The following is a 16,467-nucleotide window of genomic DNA, read 5'->3' as shown; positions in this document are numbered from 1 at the left end:
ACACTGAAAATTGAATGTTTACCTGAAAACAAATAAAGTGGATTTCAACAACCTTTCTGATAATTGCAAATGCCCCTTGTAAACTAGAGAACAGTCAACTCACCTTCTAACTTTCTCAAATTAATGGTCCTATTCATCAGAGAAACAAAAAAAGGAAAAAAAAAGAACTTAAATATTAACTTCACCTCATCTAGTTTTGAACAAAAAGATTAGTTTCCTATAACACATGGTGTTAGCCAAAGGAGTTAACCTTTATAATGGAACTCCTGTGATAGAGTCACCAGTATCATTACACCTAGATGTGTGACCACAAAACTGCATCTAATCATCTGCTGTAGATTCTCTGCACGTTTTTTTTTCAAGTCCACTTCTCAGTTAATTCATTAACAGTTCATATCCTGTCACAGTAACAACCTTAAATGGCTGGTGACCTTGTTAATGGAAGTTCTATCATTACCCCTTAACTTCTTCCTCTGTTAAAGTCAACTATGTTTGTGTCTTCTCATTTACTCTCAACCTGATCTTGAATCAATGTAACTACTATTTCAATCTCTGCTCAGTTCCAAGTCACATGAGTTGCCAATCTTTAACTAGCTGTTAATATTTGCAGGCTTCGAATGGCTTGCCCATTTCCAAGCAGTAGCAATCGATGTTTTAGAAATAAACACTAGATGGCGCTCTAGCACTTACAGAGTCTCTTGATGTTAACCAGGAGCAGAAATAGCTCCAGCAAGTCAAAAGGCAACAATTGCATGGGTTACTATCCATGAAAAGTCTCCAGTTCATTTATCATAACTTAGCTAACAGTTATCGTATGAACATATCTAAGAAAAATATGAAAGTTAGAAGCCAGAAAGGATTGCCTCAATTTTTTACGCAGGCTCCTCTGGAACAGTCGGGTCATGTTTACCCAAAGTTCATAACTTTTGATTTCGTAGTTGGGTACATTGAAAAATGGAAACAGTTGTTACTTTAGTCAATTTAGAATCCTGTGAAAGAGCTCCAGGTATGATGTGTTTTCTTGGCAATGGAAAAAGGTCAGTTTTCAAACTTTTCCGTGTGTATATTTGTATGATGGCTAAACTATGGACTAAACCAAGGAACTAGTGCAAGCATCAATTGAACAACTACAACTTAAGTCCAAACCTGATCAATGGTCTCCTTATCTTAATACTTAATAGGCCATTTTCTGCCCTAACATTTGGAAATTTTTGATCAAAAAACTGGTTTTCCAAAACTTACAACACTCGAGACATGCCAACCCACCAATACATCCTCACACCAACACAGATGTGCTTAAGAACGCCTGTGGCAAATGGAGAAATTTGTAGAATTTGTTGCAGGAATGTAGGAAATGGGACGATAAGAAAGTCATGCTATAAATTGAGCCTGCTAGCACTAAATTAAAAGTGCAACTAATTGGTTTTGATTGCTTGATTCCATTCTCTCACTTAATGTATAAAATGACATGGATTCCAATTGTGTGATGCTGTAACACAATCCTTGTCCTTTTCATAAATGGTAGAGGATTTGAACATATAAAATGTTTTATTATGTTATATATAGTCATAGTGAGACTTGTACAACATACAATTTTCATTCCCATACTGTACCTATAAGCAAATACTCGTACACAGGCAATGCAGCCACGATTCAACAAATTGTTTCATAAGTTATCTGAGGACAGACTGAATAAGCCAGTCTTCTGCTCGCTGAAGATGAGAAGAATGAGAGTTACTCTCATTGAAGCAAAATTTTAGAGATCTTCTCAGGCTATGTACAGAAAGGATCTTTCCTCTGGCTGAGGAATCCAGAACAGTCTCAAAATAAAGGGTAGGATACAAATGTGCAAATTGTTAACCCAAAGATTCAAGATCGAAAACATCCATTCTAAGGAGCTTTGATATGGGTAACAGTTTGTTACTGTCACATGTACCAAGATACAGCTCAAAACTTGACTTCAGATCATTACACCATGCATTGAAATAGAAGGTAAAACAAACTTTCTGAATAAAGTGTAAAATCTTCATTGAAAGAGCAGTGCATGTAAACAATAAAATGTAAGATCATAATAAAGAAGACTGTGAGGTCAAAAGTCTTCTTATCTCAGTTACTGACTGAATTCAAAACTGTGATTTTTGTATAACTGAGGCAACATGGGATATGAGGTTAGGGCGAGAAAATCTTCAAGGAAGAAGATCTTACCATATAGTAGAATAAGCTCTAGGGCAGGGACTTCCCAACCTTTTTATGCGATGGATCTCAACAATTAACTGAGGGGTCTGTGGACCCCATTATGGGAACCCCCATTTTAGGGGCTGTTGGCTTACTTTTGCTCCTATTTCTAATCTAGTGTGACTAAAACAAGAAAGGGATTTATTCATTGGCAGAGTACATACCTGAGCAGTAGAACACACTCTTAATGTTTCCTTTGAGGCCCCAGGAGGTGGAACAATTTTATTGAACAGTCCTGTTCTCAACCGAGGTGTTGGGACCAACAATGTTTTTCTAGTCTAGAGAAGTAAAAAGGAACCTGTTTATATCCTGATACAAATCCCTTGATGAATGCCAATATCTAGTTATGACATCGCTACAAATTTAATGTTAACATTAAAAATCCATGGAATCTTCAACATTTCTACTAATTCCATTGTTCAAAACGTCTCTCCTTGCAGCTCTCCACCAATAAAACACTTCATGTATGATAATGACAACCTTTTTTCTTTTTTTGTAATTCATTTTTTAAAATTTACATTTTCCATTCTCCTGCAAGCACGCACTTTGTGCTTGTTTATAACTCCAATACCTACAGTATCTTCTTTGTCAATTCAACAAAAAAAATGTTAATTATTTTAAGTTTCGACTACATGAGTGTTAGAAGGCTACATAACTTATTTGAGAGCTGTGCCAAACTGGCCCTTGTTCTCACGGACAACGAATTGATTATCTGAAGAAAGGGCAATGCCGTAATTGCTGTTATACTTTTGCCATATATTTTAATTTGGCTATGGACAAAGTTAATTCTCTTTTATTTAAAATGGTAAATGGTAACAATTGTTTAAAGGAATAAAGGCAACGAACAGACATGTGGAAATTGAATCGTACAAGAAGTAGTGCAGACAGCCCAGTCCATCGGGGTAAAGCCTTCCCACTACTGAGCACATCCACATGGAGGGTTGTCACCGGAAAGCAGCATCCATCAACAAGGACCCCCCCCTCCCCCCCCTCCACAATTACACAGGCCATGCTCTCTCCTCACTGCGGCCATCAGGAAGGAGGTTCAGGACCCACAACTCCCACACCACCAGGTTCAGGAATAGTTATTATCCCTCAACCATCAGGCTCTTGGATAATGTTACTCAACTTCACTCACCCCAAGTCTGAACTGTTCCCACAACCTATGGACTCACTTTCAAAGACTCTTCATCTCATGTTCTCGATAGTTATTGCTCATTTATTGTTATTATTTTTTTTGTTTATTTGTATTTACTGTGAATGCCTGCAAGAAAATTAATCTCAAGATTGGATATGGTGACATTGATAATAAACTTCCTTTGAACTACGTAGGAAGAATACAGTTGTGATAATTGATCAAAGTGAAAGGACAAGTGCAAAGTAACATATTTTGGAAAGTTAAACCAGGCCAGGATATATACAGTGAATGGCAGGGCCCTGGAGAATGTTACTGAACAGTAAGATCTTAGGGTACAGGTTTACAGTCATTTAAAAGTGGTGCCATATATACACAGAGTGATAAAGAAGGCCTTCATCGGCCAAGGTATTGTGTATAAGGCAGGACATCATGTTTCTGTTGTGCAAATTATTGGTTAAGCTGTAGCTGGAATATCAATGTGCAGTTCTGGCCACTTTGCTCTACAAAGGATGTGATTAAACTGGAGAGGGAATGGAAAAGATTCCCAGGAATGTTGCCTGGACAAGAGTTATGAGGTGAGGCTGGAAAGTTTGGGACAATTTTCTCTTGAAGCAAAGGAGACTGAGGGCTGAGGTTGTGGATTATAAGGTTAGCGTGACACTGTTACTGCTGAAGGCATCCCAGGGTTCAGAGTTCAAATCTGATGCTGTCCTGTAAGGAGTCTCTGTATGTCCAGGGTGGGTTTTCCATGGGTGCTCTGGTTTCCTCCCACTGTCCAAAGATGTACCAGGTAGGTTAATAAGGGATTAAGTTTTTTAGGATTATTTAGGGTTGAGGGATTGCTGATACGCATGGCTCAAGGGGCTGGAAAGGTCGACTCCCCGCTGTATCGCTAAATAAATATAGAGTGACATAGGTAAGAGTGAATAGTCACAGTCTTTTTTCCGAGGGTAGGGGAGTTCAAAACTAGAGAGTATAGTCTTGAGGTGAGAGGGAAAGATTTAAAGAGAATTGGGCAGCAACATTTTCAACATAGTGGTCCATGTATACCATGAGCAGCCAGAGAGGGTGGTAGAGGTGGGTGCAATGCAATGTTTAAAAGATATATAGACAGGTACATACATAGAAAATGTTTAGACCATAAGACTATAAGATATAGGATCAGAAGTAGCCCATTTGGCCCATCGAGTCTGCTCCTCCATTTCATCATGGCTGATCCATTTTCCCTCAATGTCCTGCCTTCTCCCCATATCCTTTCACGTCCTGACTAATCAAGAATCTATCAACCTCTGCCTTAAAAATACTCAAATGCTTTGCCCTCCACAGCTGCCCGTGGCAACAAATCCCACATATTCACCATTCTCTAGCTGAAGAAATATCTCCCCTCTACTCGGAGGCTGTGTCCTCTGGTCTTAGACGCCACCAACATAAGAAACATCCTCTCCCCATCCACTCTGTCGAGGCTTTTCAACATGTTTAGAGGGGAATGGGGGCAATACAGGCATATGGGACCAGCAGAGTCAGGCATCATGGCAGGCATGGCCAAGTTTGATCTTTTGACCTTGAGCATGCTTTCAGTGGAAAGGTGGTCAAAAAAGTGACTAAGTGGTTCCCAAAGAAAACTCAGGATACATGTTTGGGAAAGGCCCTTGATCACGTCCATCCCTTTACCCAACAGAATATTATTCCTGAAGGAGATGAGCAACCAAAAGTATACTTCAGGTGTACAATCAAAAGTACAGTACACCTGAATTGATGTACAACTTTAACAAGAGTGTCAATGGTTAGGGGAGAAGGCAGGAGAATGAGGTTGAAGGGGATAATAAATCAGCCAAGGTGGAATGGCAGAGTAGACTCGATGGGCAATTAGCCTAATTCTGCTCTCAAGTCTTATAGTCCTTTAGTCTTGTATTTCAGGTCTGTGAGTCTTGTTTGCATGTTGCTGGTTGGCTCTGTCAAGAATATTTCTGGATATACTGTACTGGTGTTGCAGGTGTAATGGTGTGGGAATGAGCATAACTAGAAGAGAATAGGTGTGTAGACATATATCTGAAAATGCAGTTATATATGTTGGTGGAGCAGCTGTGTTGTTATGTGTACTGGGTCTTGTCTGTGCTGGTGAGCATGTTAGTGGGTTTAAGGTATTGTTAGGTGCAGTAGAGAGTATTCATATTTTAACAGAAAGGTCGGCGATGGTTACAAATCTAGATAGAAATAATAACTTTTTTAAAAACATGAACGAAATAGACTGTCAGATTAAGTTATAATAACTCATTCCACAAACTGCACTTCAGATGAAATGGGAAAGATCACTGGCAAACAATGAACTCAAAACAATTTACAAGTCAACATGCATTAAACTCAGGCCATGCGCATAGCTACTCTGGAAGCAAGGAAATTTTTGGAAGGTTCTGAAAGATGAGTTCAAATCTGGTGATGATTGGTGATGTCACATATGATTGTTTGGGATAATCCTTTAATGCCCTCAAAAGCTGCAGGTAACTTAAACCACCAGCACTGTGTTAACATGAGACGGTGTTAACATGTTAATCTTTTCCATTGAAATAACGCTGCAGATGCACTTGTACCTCAATGTGAAAGGTTATTAAAATATTGATAGTATCTTACACATACTTTAAAATATTTACACATGGATTCTGCATATATTGTTTACACAGGGGGATGTTTGATTTCACCATGCCCAACCAATGCATTGTAATGCTCTGTGGAATTTGGGACTTAAAGGATAAAATTGCTAAGTTCACTTTTACCTTGGGTCTGTAATGCAGGAAATCAACTAGGGGAGAGAAGGGAGTCAAATCTAGCTTTGCAGTATACCATACCGGAATGTAATTGTTGAAACAGAAATGCAAAAAAAAATGTCAATTTATAGGTGGCACAAATACCATCTATAAATTCGGTATCTATAAATAACAGACCGTGTCCATCATTATGGACACCCACACCCAAAACATGCCCTCTTCTCTCTGCTACCATCAGAAAGGAAATACAGGAGCCTGAAGACACACGCTTAATGCTTTAGGAACAGCTTCCTCCGCTCCACCATCAAATTTCTGAATGGACAATGAACCCATGAGTAAACCACCACTTTCGCTCTCTTTTTGCACCACATTTAATTTTTATACGCATATCTTATAATTTATAGTATATGTAATGTAAACTCAGCCAGTTCCATCATGGGCACGAACCTCCCCAGCATCCAGGTCATCGTCAAAAGGCGATGCCTCAAAAAGTCAGCCTCCATCATTAAGAACCCTCATTATTAAGGACCCCCATCATCCAGGACGTGCCCTCTTCTCATTGCTACCATCAAGGAGGAGATACAGGCACAGACTTAACATTTCAGAAACAGCTTCTGCCCCTCCGCATTCAGATCTCTGAATGGACAATGAACCCTTGAACACATCCTCAGTATTTTCCCCTTCTCTTTTTGCACTACTTTTTAAATTTATTTTTATACAGTACACAGTACTTATTGTAACTTAATAGTTTTTAGTGTTATGTGTTGTAATGTACTGCTGCCACAAAACTACAAACTTTGTGACACATGCCAGTGATGTTAAACCTGATTCTGATTCTAACATTTTTGATAACATACAGACAAATATATTAAGTGCCTTGGTAATTAATAACAAGAGCTGATGCCATCAATAACTGGCTTATTTTACATAATGCTAAACTGACATAAATTTGGCATGCTACTTGGGTTTTTGAAATACATTTATGATGTCAGATGGGGATAGATTGAAGGAGATAATCTATTCTTTTAGGTCCTTGTTCCATTTGATAGGGTACCCATATACTGCGGCTGATTAGTATCAATGCCAGAACAATCTCCATCAAATTGTCCAGTGTGCAGGGGCACTCCCTCCGAATTGCTTCATCACCTCTTCTGTACTTAATCAACAAAGTAAAGGTGAAGCATTTCTCACAGTGATATACAGCAATCTGTGTTTAATATCAGAAAAAGTCACAGCTAAGGGAAAGAGGATGAGCAGAAAAGTAAGGGGAATGGGACAAGCGCATTGTTCTACACAGAGCTAACTCAATGAATGACAGGACCATCTTCATTGACTTAGCAATTCTATGCTGCCCGAATTTTCATATGGCGTTACATATCATCAACTCTGCCACGGCAAGGGGCTAGCAGCCTCATCCTATGAAAGCCCAGTGCTACAGAAACGCCAATAGAAGCCCCAAAGACCTCATCTCTGGGAGGGAAAGGATCTTTGAAGATGGCCTACACCTGGGAACAACTTGAAAAACTGACCCAGGGGACAGAGGACTCTGGCGAGCTGTTGTTGATAGCCTAGGCTCCTGCAGGATGACGGGCTTAAGAAAAGAGTTACATATTTACGCAAGTGAGGTGGTTACTGTCACTTCTTCATTCTACAGTCAAGTGTATGTTCAGGGCTCCTTGAGCAACTATGAAAGTTAGAACCAAGATCGGCACGGCATGAACCAAACTACTGGATGTTGTTTAGAATCAGAGTTCCCTTAAGAAGAAACAAATGGAGCAGCAGGGGTAGTTCACCAGGATTTGTAGCCATCTTGCTAGAAACACAAACATTTAAAACCATTAAGACATGGGAGCAGACACTTGATTCATCGAAACTTCTATACCATTCTCCACTATTCCATCAGTTCTGATTTGTTACCCCTCTCAGCCCTGTGCTCCTGCCTTCTCTCCGTAACCTTTGATGCCATTTCTAAATTAACGAGAAGCAAACAAACTGAAGGGGTGCTGGGAATCTGAACTGAAAACAGAGAATGCTCGGAACACACGGCAGGTCAAGTTGCATTTGTAGAAAAAGAAGTGAGTTGATGTTTTGGGTTGATGACTTTTCATCAGAGCCAGGAGAAAGAGAATACAAATTAATATTGAGTTACAGAGAAGGTTCAGTGGAAGGATGGAAAGATCAAATAGGATAGGACAGGCTGTGAAAGGGGGAGATCATAGTTGCTGTGGAGATGCCTTATACAGATTTTCAGTCAGATGGATATGTGGGGCAATAATGTGGACAAGGAGAGTATTGTGTTACAACAAGCAGGTCTACTTGAGGTGTCCAGCAGGTCAGGCTGTGATAATGGAGAGTGTAAACCTGACCCATACACACAGGTGGACGAGTTTAAGCAGAAATGGCCAGTTCTGGTACAGGGAAAGAAGGAAATTTACCTGCGGTCAAAGAATTTGATATCGAGTCTGCGAGGTCGCAACATGCACAGGTGGAACCTGAGTTCCTCGAGCCTGTGCTGAGCCTCAGTTATATAAGACCATAAGACATAGGAGCAGAATTAGGCTATTTGGCCCAGTGAGTCTGCTCCACCATTTCATCATTAGATTTCATCATCTAATTTTCCTCTCAGCCCCAATCTCCTGTCTTCTCCCCGTATCCCTTCATGCCCTGACCAAGATTCTATCAACCTTTGCTTTAAGTATTCATAAAGACTTGGCCTGTGGCAAAGTATTGCACCGTTCACCACTCTCTGGCTAAAGAAATTCCTCCTCATCTCAGTTCTAAAAGGACACCCCTTTATTCTGAGGCTGTGTCCCGTGGTCTTAAGACTCTCTCACCATAGGAAGCATCCTCTCCACATCCACTCTATCAAGGCCTTTCCCCATTCGACAGGTTCCAATCAGCTCACTCTCATTCCTCTGAATTCCAGTGAATACAGGCCCAGAACTATCAAACAATCTTCACATGACAAACCATCCAATCCTAGAATCATTTTCGTGAACCTCCTTTGAACCCTCTCCAGTTTCAGCACATCCTTTCTTCGCTAAGGGGGCCAAAACAGCTCACAATACTCCAAGTGAGGCCTCACCAGTGCTTTATAAAGTCTCAATATGACACCTTTCCTTTTATGTTCTAGTCCTCTTGAAATGAATGCTAATATTGCCTTCTCACCACAGACTCAACCTACAAATTAACTTTTAGGGAATCTTGCACAAGGACTCTGAAATTGCTTTGTGCCTCAGATTTTTGTATTTTCTCTCCATTTAAAAAATAGTGAACCCTTTCATTTCTTCTACCAAAGTGCATAACCATACACATCCCGACACTGTATATCTGCCATTTCTTTGCCCATTCTCCTAATCTGTCTAAGTCTTTCTGTAGCATCTCTACATCATGAAAACTACCTGCACCTCCATTTATCTTCATATTGTCTACAAACTTTGCAACAAAGCCATCAATTCCATCAACCAAATTATTGACATACAAGGTAAAAAGAATTAGTCCCAACATAAACCCCTGTGGAACACCACAAGTCAACAACAGCCAATCAGAAAAGGTTCCCTTTATTCCCATCCTTGCCTCCTGCCAATCAGCCACTGCTTTATCCATGCTAGAATCTTTCCTGTAATACCAAGGGCTTTTAGCTTGTTAAGCAGCCTCATGGGGACACCTCGTCAAAGGCCTTCCGAAAATCAGAGTACACAACATCAACCGATTCTCCTTTGTCAATCCTGCTTGTTATTTCTTCAAGGAATTCCAATAGATTTGTCAGGCAAGATTTTCCCTTGTAGAAATTATGCTGGCTAAGGCCTATTTTATCATGAGCCTCCAAGTACCCTGAGACCTCATCCTTAATAATCGACTCCAACATCTTCCAAATAACTGAGGTTACACTAACTGGCCTATAGTTTCCTTTCTTCTGCCTCTCTCACTTTTTGAAGGGTGGAGTGATATTTGCAATTTTGCAGCCTCCCGGAACCATTCCAGAATCTCGTGATTCTTGAAAGATCATTACTGAATAGTCAGCAGTCACAGACAGATTAACAAAGGTTGGGAGTAGGAAGGAGAATTACATTGACAGGTGACAGTTGGCACAATAAATTGCAAATGTAAATTGCTCACGTTGCTTTATCAGTCAGTGTGAGTTACTCCCATCAGATTTAATTAAGCATATTCCATATCTCATCTGTATAAACAAGTTAGTTTTAACATTAGTCATGTTCAAATTACAGCGTAATGCTCCTTATATTCTGACTAACCTTCCAATATAATACCAGTGGTACTCCTTTCTCTAAGCATTTCCCCAAGATCAATTCATGGCATGTACTTTATAGGTTTCTGGTCCCCATATAATTTGAACTAAATTATTTGATGGTAATTATGTTAGTGAACTGCGAGGTGATTCCCTGCACAGTGCCTATGCATAAACACATGCATTACCATGGCATTAGGATAGCCTTATCCCCCAAGACAAAGAAAAACTCTCTGCAAGCAATTTGGGAGAATGAGCCAAGGCTGTAAACAACTAGTTATGGGGTCTCTGTAAGTTCATACTGAAATACTTCCCCTGTCAGAGCTAATTTTTATTATGAGGTCAAATCATCACATATCAAGTTCTTCAGTAGTCAGACTGTTGATAGGAATAAACCAGTGTATATAACCACCCAAGTTGTTCCAATGGTGTGCTCTGATGAATTATTTTCACTTGTGGAAGTGCACACTAGCTGATTGTTACCAGTTATTCTCAATTATGTGTCTGAGATATCTTGCAGGAGAAAGGCAACACCTGACACTGTATAAAAAGCAGGCTGCAAAATGAACACATTTTTCTTTCACTGTTGTAACAGCAAAATGAAACTTGATGGCACGGCATTTCATAAAACACTTTACAGTACATTACTTCATAACTCAGCTTTAGAGATAGGGTGCAATTATTTTGCAAGGAAACAAGATAATCATCGGATGACCAAGCAGATATTTTTCCATTCCAACTGGGGCCACAATTGCTTGATGCCCAACAAACAGCAATAATCTCCAGCCTTCAACTACTCTTTACTGATCACCAGAATAAAATATATTCAACTAGTGATCCTCCAAACTGTCTTCCTATGTATATTACTGTCTTCCTATGTTATATTTTAAACAAACTGGGGCCTTTAGAGCACAAGGTTGTTCAGATTTCTAAAGATGTAGCACAGGATTTATTAGAAGTTGAAATGAGCAGTTTTTCTTTTAAAAAGAGACTATATTACACAAAAAAAATCTACGCAGTAGTGGAAAAATTATTATAAATTTTCACGCTCATGTTAAAAAAATCCTGCATTATGGATCAGAATTAGGTTTAATATCACTGGCATGTGCCGTGAAATTTGTAAACTTTGCAGCAGTAGTACACTGCAATACCAGATAATATAGGGAAAACAACTGTGAATTACAGTAATTATATATATATATTATGAATTTCTAATGTCATTGTGGTTGAAGGACTGCCAGGCATCCCATGATTTAAATTTTTTTTTAAGGTGTAATGTTAACTTGTAACAATAGGCAAGAGACATTGGGACATCCACAAGTGTGTGTCCATTTTGGGAATTTTTATAATAAATCTGTTTCCTAACCCAAAAAACATCTTGTCAATAAAAAAAAACACAAGCTAAAACTGCTGTGTTGAAGTGCATGAATTATTACCTGGAGAGCAGCTAAACGGACTCCTTCAAGTGGTTTATCAGGATCCACCTTCACCTCTCTTGCCTTGATGAAACAATCTAGGTTTTTGATTTTAGTACAGGCATCATATGCACCCTGCAGTGACAATAAGACACGAAGACTTACTTCTAGCACGAGCAAACGGACATTTTCCTGTGGCTTGTCGGGATTTACTTTGACAATCCATGTGCTTTTGAACTCTTGGAGACTTGGCAACTTTTCTGCAGCCTGAGCAGCCCCCTGTTTCCAGAACATGTGACGAATTGCAGTTAACAACAACCAGTAATGCGGATGCTTTATTATATCCCCCACATTTTCAACTCTTTGTGCTCCCTTACAGTACATTAACCTTTTTACCCACATAAATCTCCTAACCCATTACATCCTGAAAAAATCTGGATTACACAAGGGATTATGTTTCACTGTGGTATTTTGAACACTAAGGTTGAAGCAATAAAATTGGAGTACACAGGCACTTAACTTTTCTGTTTGCAGCAAGCAATATTAATTACTTGGAAAAAGTACATTCAAAAAGTGCATCATCTAGAAAGGAATATTGCTAAAATAAAAATACATTCTGAAAGAAAAAGTGATCAAATATACCAGATGTTATAGTGGATTATTTCATGAACGGCTGACTTCTGGGACTAAATGTCCAGTCTAGATGTACAGATGGGTGGCGGGGTGGAGATACATCTCTACCAAAGGAGGTGAGGCGCTCCTCCCCTCTGCTAGCCTGCAGGTCACCTTAAGCAAGGTGTAGCTCCTGCTTAGCCCCCAACCAAATCAGGGTCACATGAAGCCATGGGAGTGGGTGGTGGGTGGTCATATGAGCAGCTCATGCATATCACAAGTCCTGGCAATACGACCACTGACTCCAGGGAGACAATCTCCGAAGAGTATTGATAATGGCTGGTGTCAGCCGTCTTGTAAAGACACAGTCCAGAAGAAGGCAATGGCAAACCACTTCTGTAGAAAATTTTGCGAAGAACAATCATGGTCACAGAAAGACCCTGATCACCCACGTCATATGACATGGCACAGCATGAACGAGATGCACAGATCAAGACTTCTCTAATCATGAGTTGATGCAATATTCATTTGTACATAGCACAAAAATAGCCTTTTCATTTAGCCCTGATTGGTCAGTTAACGTGAAAGACCACAGAATAATTGGTCTATATCATGTTAATTATAATGGTATTGCCGTAGGAGTGCTAGTTTTGAACCAGAATGTTAGGAAAAGTAGAACTAGTTTTTAAGACCTACCTATATTATAACAAGGGCCTTGAAGTGCATTCTTGCACTACATTATCTAGAGATTAAGATTAAGAAATTTACTTGGGAGTTGTCACAGAATACCAAATGAATTTTGCTCCTCTGTTTATGCAAATAAAATTTCAGACAATCACAATGGCATTGAATGGTAACATTTGGACATTACTCACTTAAAGTTCATTTGTACATGCCTCAACAAGACACAGAAGCCATTATTCTAGCATTACTTAATTATGAGCTGGTTTTCCTGGAGTTTGACGCCTGTCACCTCTGACTGGCATGTTCCTGTTAAGATTTTAGAACAGTGCTCACACCTAATCCAACCAGCACTCGGTTTTGTATCTCTTTCAGCAAAAGCAAAGAACTGATTATTAAGTATAGGAGGAAGAAACTAGATGGCCATCAGCCAGTCTTTATTAGGGGAATGGAGGTCGAAAGGGTCAGTAATTTACAATTCCTTGATATTATCACTTCAGAGGTTTTGCCCTGGGACCAACACATGAGTGCCACTGCAAAGAAGGGAAGGCAGTGCCTCTACTTTCATAGAAGTTTGCACAGAATTGGCATGTCATCTAAAACTCTGACAAATTTCTATGGATTGTGACGAAAAACCAAGTTATCAGAAGATTGATGCTGATGAGAGAGATAAGAGAGACCAAGGGAGAAGCGTTCAAAATGTTATGGGAGAGGAGAGAGATTAACGAAAAGAGACACAGTCCTGAGTATTGACAGACCGGTTGCTTTGAACCTGAACTGTTTGAAGTTTGATGGATAGGCAATACCCCAGCAGGGGGATAAAAGGAACAGGTTCGCTAAGGCAAGACAGACACCACGAGATCATGAGATAACAAGACCCTGGAAGTGCGGTGTGCCCCCACAAGTTGGTGGGAGTTTGGTGGTCTGGTCGCGGGACCGACCATAGACGCACAGGGTGAAAAGGTATGATCGGCGGGAACCTGGTGTATGTGTTCACCCTCGCCTGGGTGCCGGGTTCACCACGGAAGAACGATCGTATCTGGAATGGAGGGGTCACAGTCGGTGACCTCAGAAGACATTAAAAGGGCTTGCTCGAAAGCTAACTGCGAGGAACATCAAAGGTCTGTTGAATCGAAATTTGCATTTGCTCTCTCTCTCTCCAACGGCACAACAGCGATTACTGTGAACTGTACTCAGCTGAACTGAACTCTGCATCACTTGAGACTGATCATTTTACCCCTAGACTGCGATAGAGTTTGTTTGATTCCTATTATCCTAGTTCTGTGTACGTGTGTTTTATCATTGCTAACCTGTTGCATTTATATCCTTACGATTAGAGTACTGTGTTACTTGTTTCTTTAATAAAACTTGCTTAGTTCCAGTAATCCAGACTCCAACTAAGTGGTCCATTTCTGCTGGTTTGGCAACCCAGTTACGGGGTACGTAACAGGATGCACGGAGAAGAATATCCTGACATCATGGCCTGGTATGAAAAAACACCAATGCCCAAGGAGAGAAAAGCCTACAAAAAGTGGTGGATATGTCTCAGTCCATCAGGGAAAAAGCACTCCGCACCACTGAGTACATCTACAAGGGACACAGCCACAGGAAAGCAGCATCCATCATCAAGGACCTCCACCATCCTGGCCACACTTCCTTTGCACTGCTGCCCTCAGGTAGAAAGTACAAGAACCATAGATCCACACCACCAGGCTCAAACACAGTTATCGCCCTTCAACCATCAGGCTCCTGAACCAGCATGGATAACTTCACTCACCTCAACACTGAACTGATTCCACAACCGACGGACTCTCTTTCAAGGACCCTATCGCTCATGTTCTCAATATTGTTTGTTTATTTATTATTATTAATTATTTCTTTTTTTATATTTGTATGGTTGTCTTTTTTGCGCATTAGTTGTTTCTCAGCCTTTGTGTGCAGTTTTTCATTGATTTGATTATATTTCTTTGTTTTACATGCAAGAAAATGAATCTCATAGAAGTATTTTGATAATAAATTAACTTCGAACTTTTGAGCTTTGAACTTCCAAGTTTCCTATAGAATCAAGGCCTAAATCTGTCCCCAAACCCCCTTTCTCTCATCCAAAAACCTCAATGCTACCTCCTTTCCTATGCCCTAGCCTGATAGATGATGTCTCGATTTCCCTCCACTGTCACCATTCTGCACCTCCTCAAATATAACATCAAACCTCACCCCGCCTACACAGGATGCATCCTCAGGCCCTTTCCAATCGGGTCCTCGACCCAGCACTTGCTGCAAACCCACATTTCTGTGCTCACTTCATGAAGGCAGAGCTAGTGCAGGAATAACATTAGTCTAAGTTTAATTTGCAAGACCCACTCTGATGAACTCGATGACATTAGCAACTTGGCCAAGATCTACTTCTAGATAGTAATCCGCAAATCCTTGGTAAATGGCATACTACTTCTCAAAAGCAAATATTTCCTTCTGTAGCATAAATATATAATATTTTATAAAGATATTCAATCTTTATTTCCTGGACACTTGAAACAAAATTTAAATCAAAAAGCATATGTGACGTTGTAAGCAATCCACACAAAGACAAAAAGCAGCATCCATCATCAAGGACCCACCATCCATCCAGGCCATGCTCCCCTCTTGCTGCTGCCATCAGGAAGGAGGTACAGGAGCCTTAGGTCCCAGACTACCAGGATGAAGAACAGTCATTACCCTTCAACCATCAGGCTCCTTAATCAGCATGGATAACTTGACTCACCTCAACACCCAAAAAAATATAGTAACAGTTGATTTCAATTAATTGTGGCATATCGAGACCAGTACATTTTGGCCCAATTAGCCGGTTTCATGGAAATAATTAAAAAGGTGTATGAAAAAGACAAATTACCAAGTGACAAATTATATAATTAAATGAAATAAAGAACAAATAAGAACACTATCAATACTACTAATACCAGTCCTGGTGAAGGGCCTCGGCCTAATACGTCGACTGTTTACTTTTTTCCATAGATGCTGCCTGGTCTGCCGACTTCCTCCAGCATTTTGCACGTGTTGCTTTGGAGTTCCAGCTTCTGCAGACTTTCTCGTGTTAGCAATACTACTACAGTACTATAAAACTGTGTATTAGTGCCTAATAGTTATCAACGGGGGAATTCATCCAGTGTACGCTGCCATGTTCTTTTGATTGTAAATGAACAAATTCAGGACAGTAACCTAGTACAGATAACGGACTGGCTTCATACAATGCTTTTAACAATTGCATCATCCAAAACTTTATTTGCATTGGAACATTCAAGACGATTGTCAACATCCTCAAATACTTCGTAGTTCCAAACTTGCTGAAGTAGTAAAATTACTTCATTTTTCACTCCCGGC

The 16,467-nt window shown here is 40.0% G+C and overlaps 1 protein-coding gene across 3 annotated transcripts in view; it reads right to left on the bottom strand.

The window, feature by feature from the left end:
- mthfsd (methenyltetrahydrofolate synthetase domain containing) overlaps window positions 1-16,467 on the bottom strand; it is a 51,781-nt gene that overhangs the window by 21,608 nt on the left and 13,706 nt on the right. The window contains exons 3-4 of one of the 3 annotated variants that reach the window (XM_063067184.1): window positions 11,965-12,078; window positions 2,400-2,513 (exon numbers count right to left, since the gene is read on the bottom strand). In XM_063067184.1, the coding sequence (XP_062923254.1) occupies window positions 2,400-2,513; window positions 11,965-12,078 (228 nt within the window). Of the gene's footprint in view, window positions 1-2,399; window positions 2,514-11,820; window positions 11,935-11,964; window positions 12,079-16,467 lie in introns of all 3 variants that reach the window. The other 2 variants (XM_063067183.1, XM_063067186.1) reach the window with 2 other exon arrangements.

Source organism: Mobula hypostoma, chromosome 14 (genome assembly GCF_963921235.1).
Source record: "Mobula hypostoma chromosome 14, sMobHyp1.1, whole genome shotgun sequence".
Classification (NCBI taxonomy): Eukaryota; Metazoa; Chordata; class Chondrichthyes; order Myliobatiformes; family Myliobatidae; genus Mobula; species Mobula hypostoma.
The sequence above is the reverse complement of the archived record's forward strand: the minus strand, read 5'-3'. Positions and strand labels throughout refer to the sequence as shown.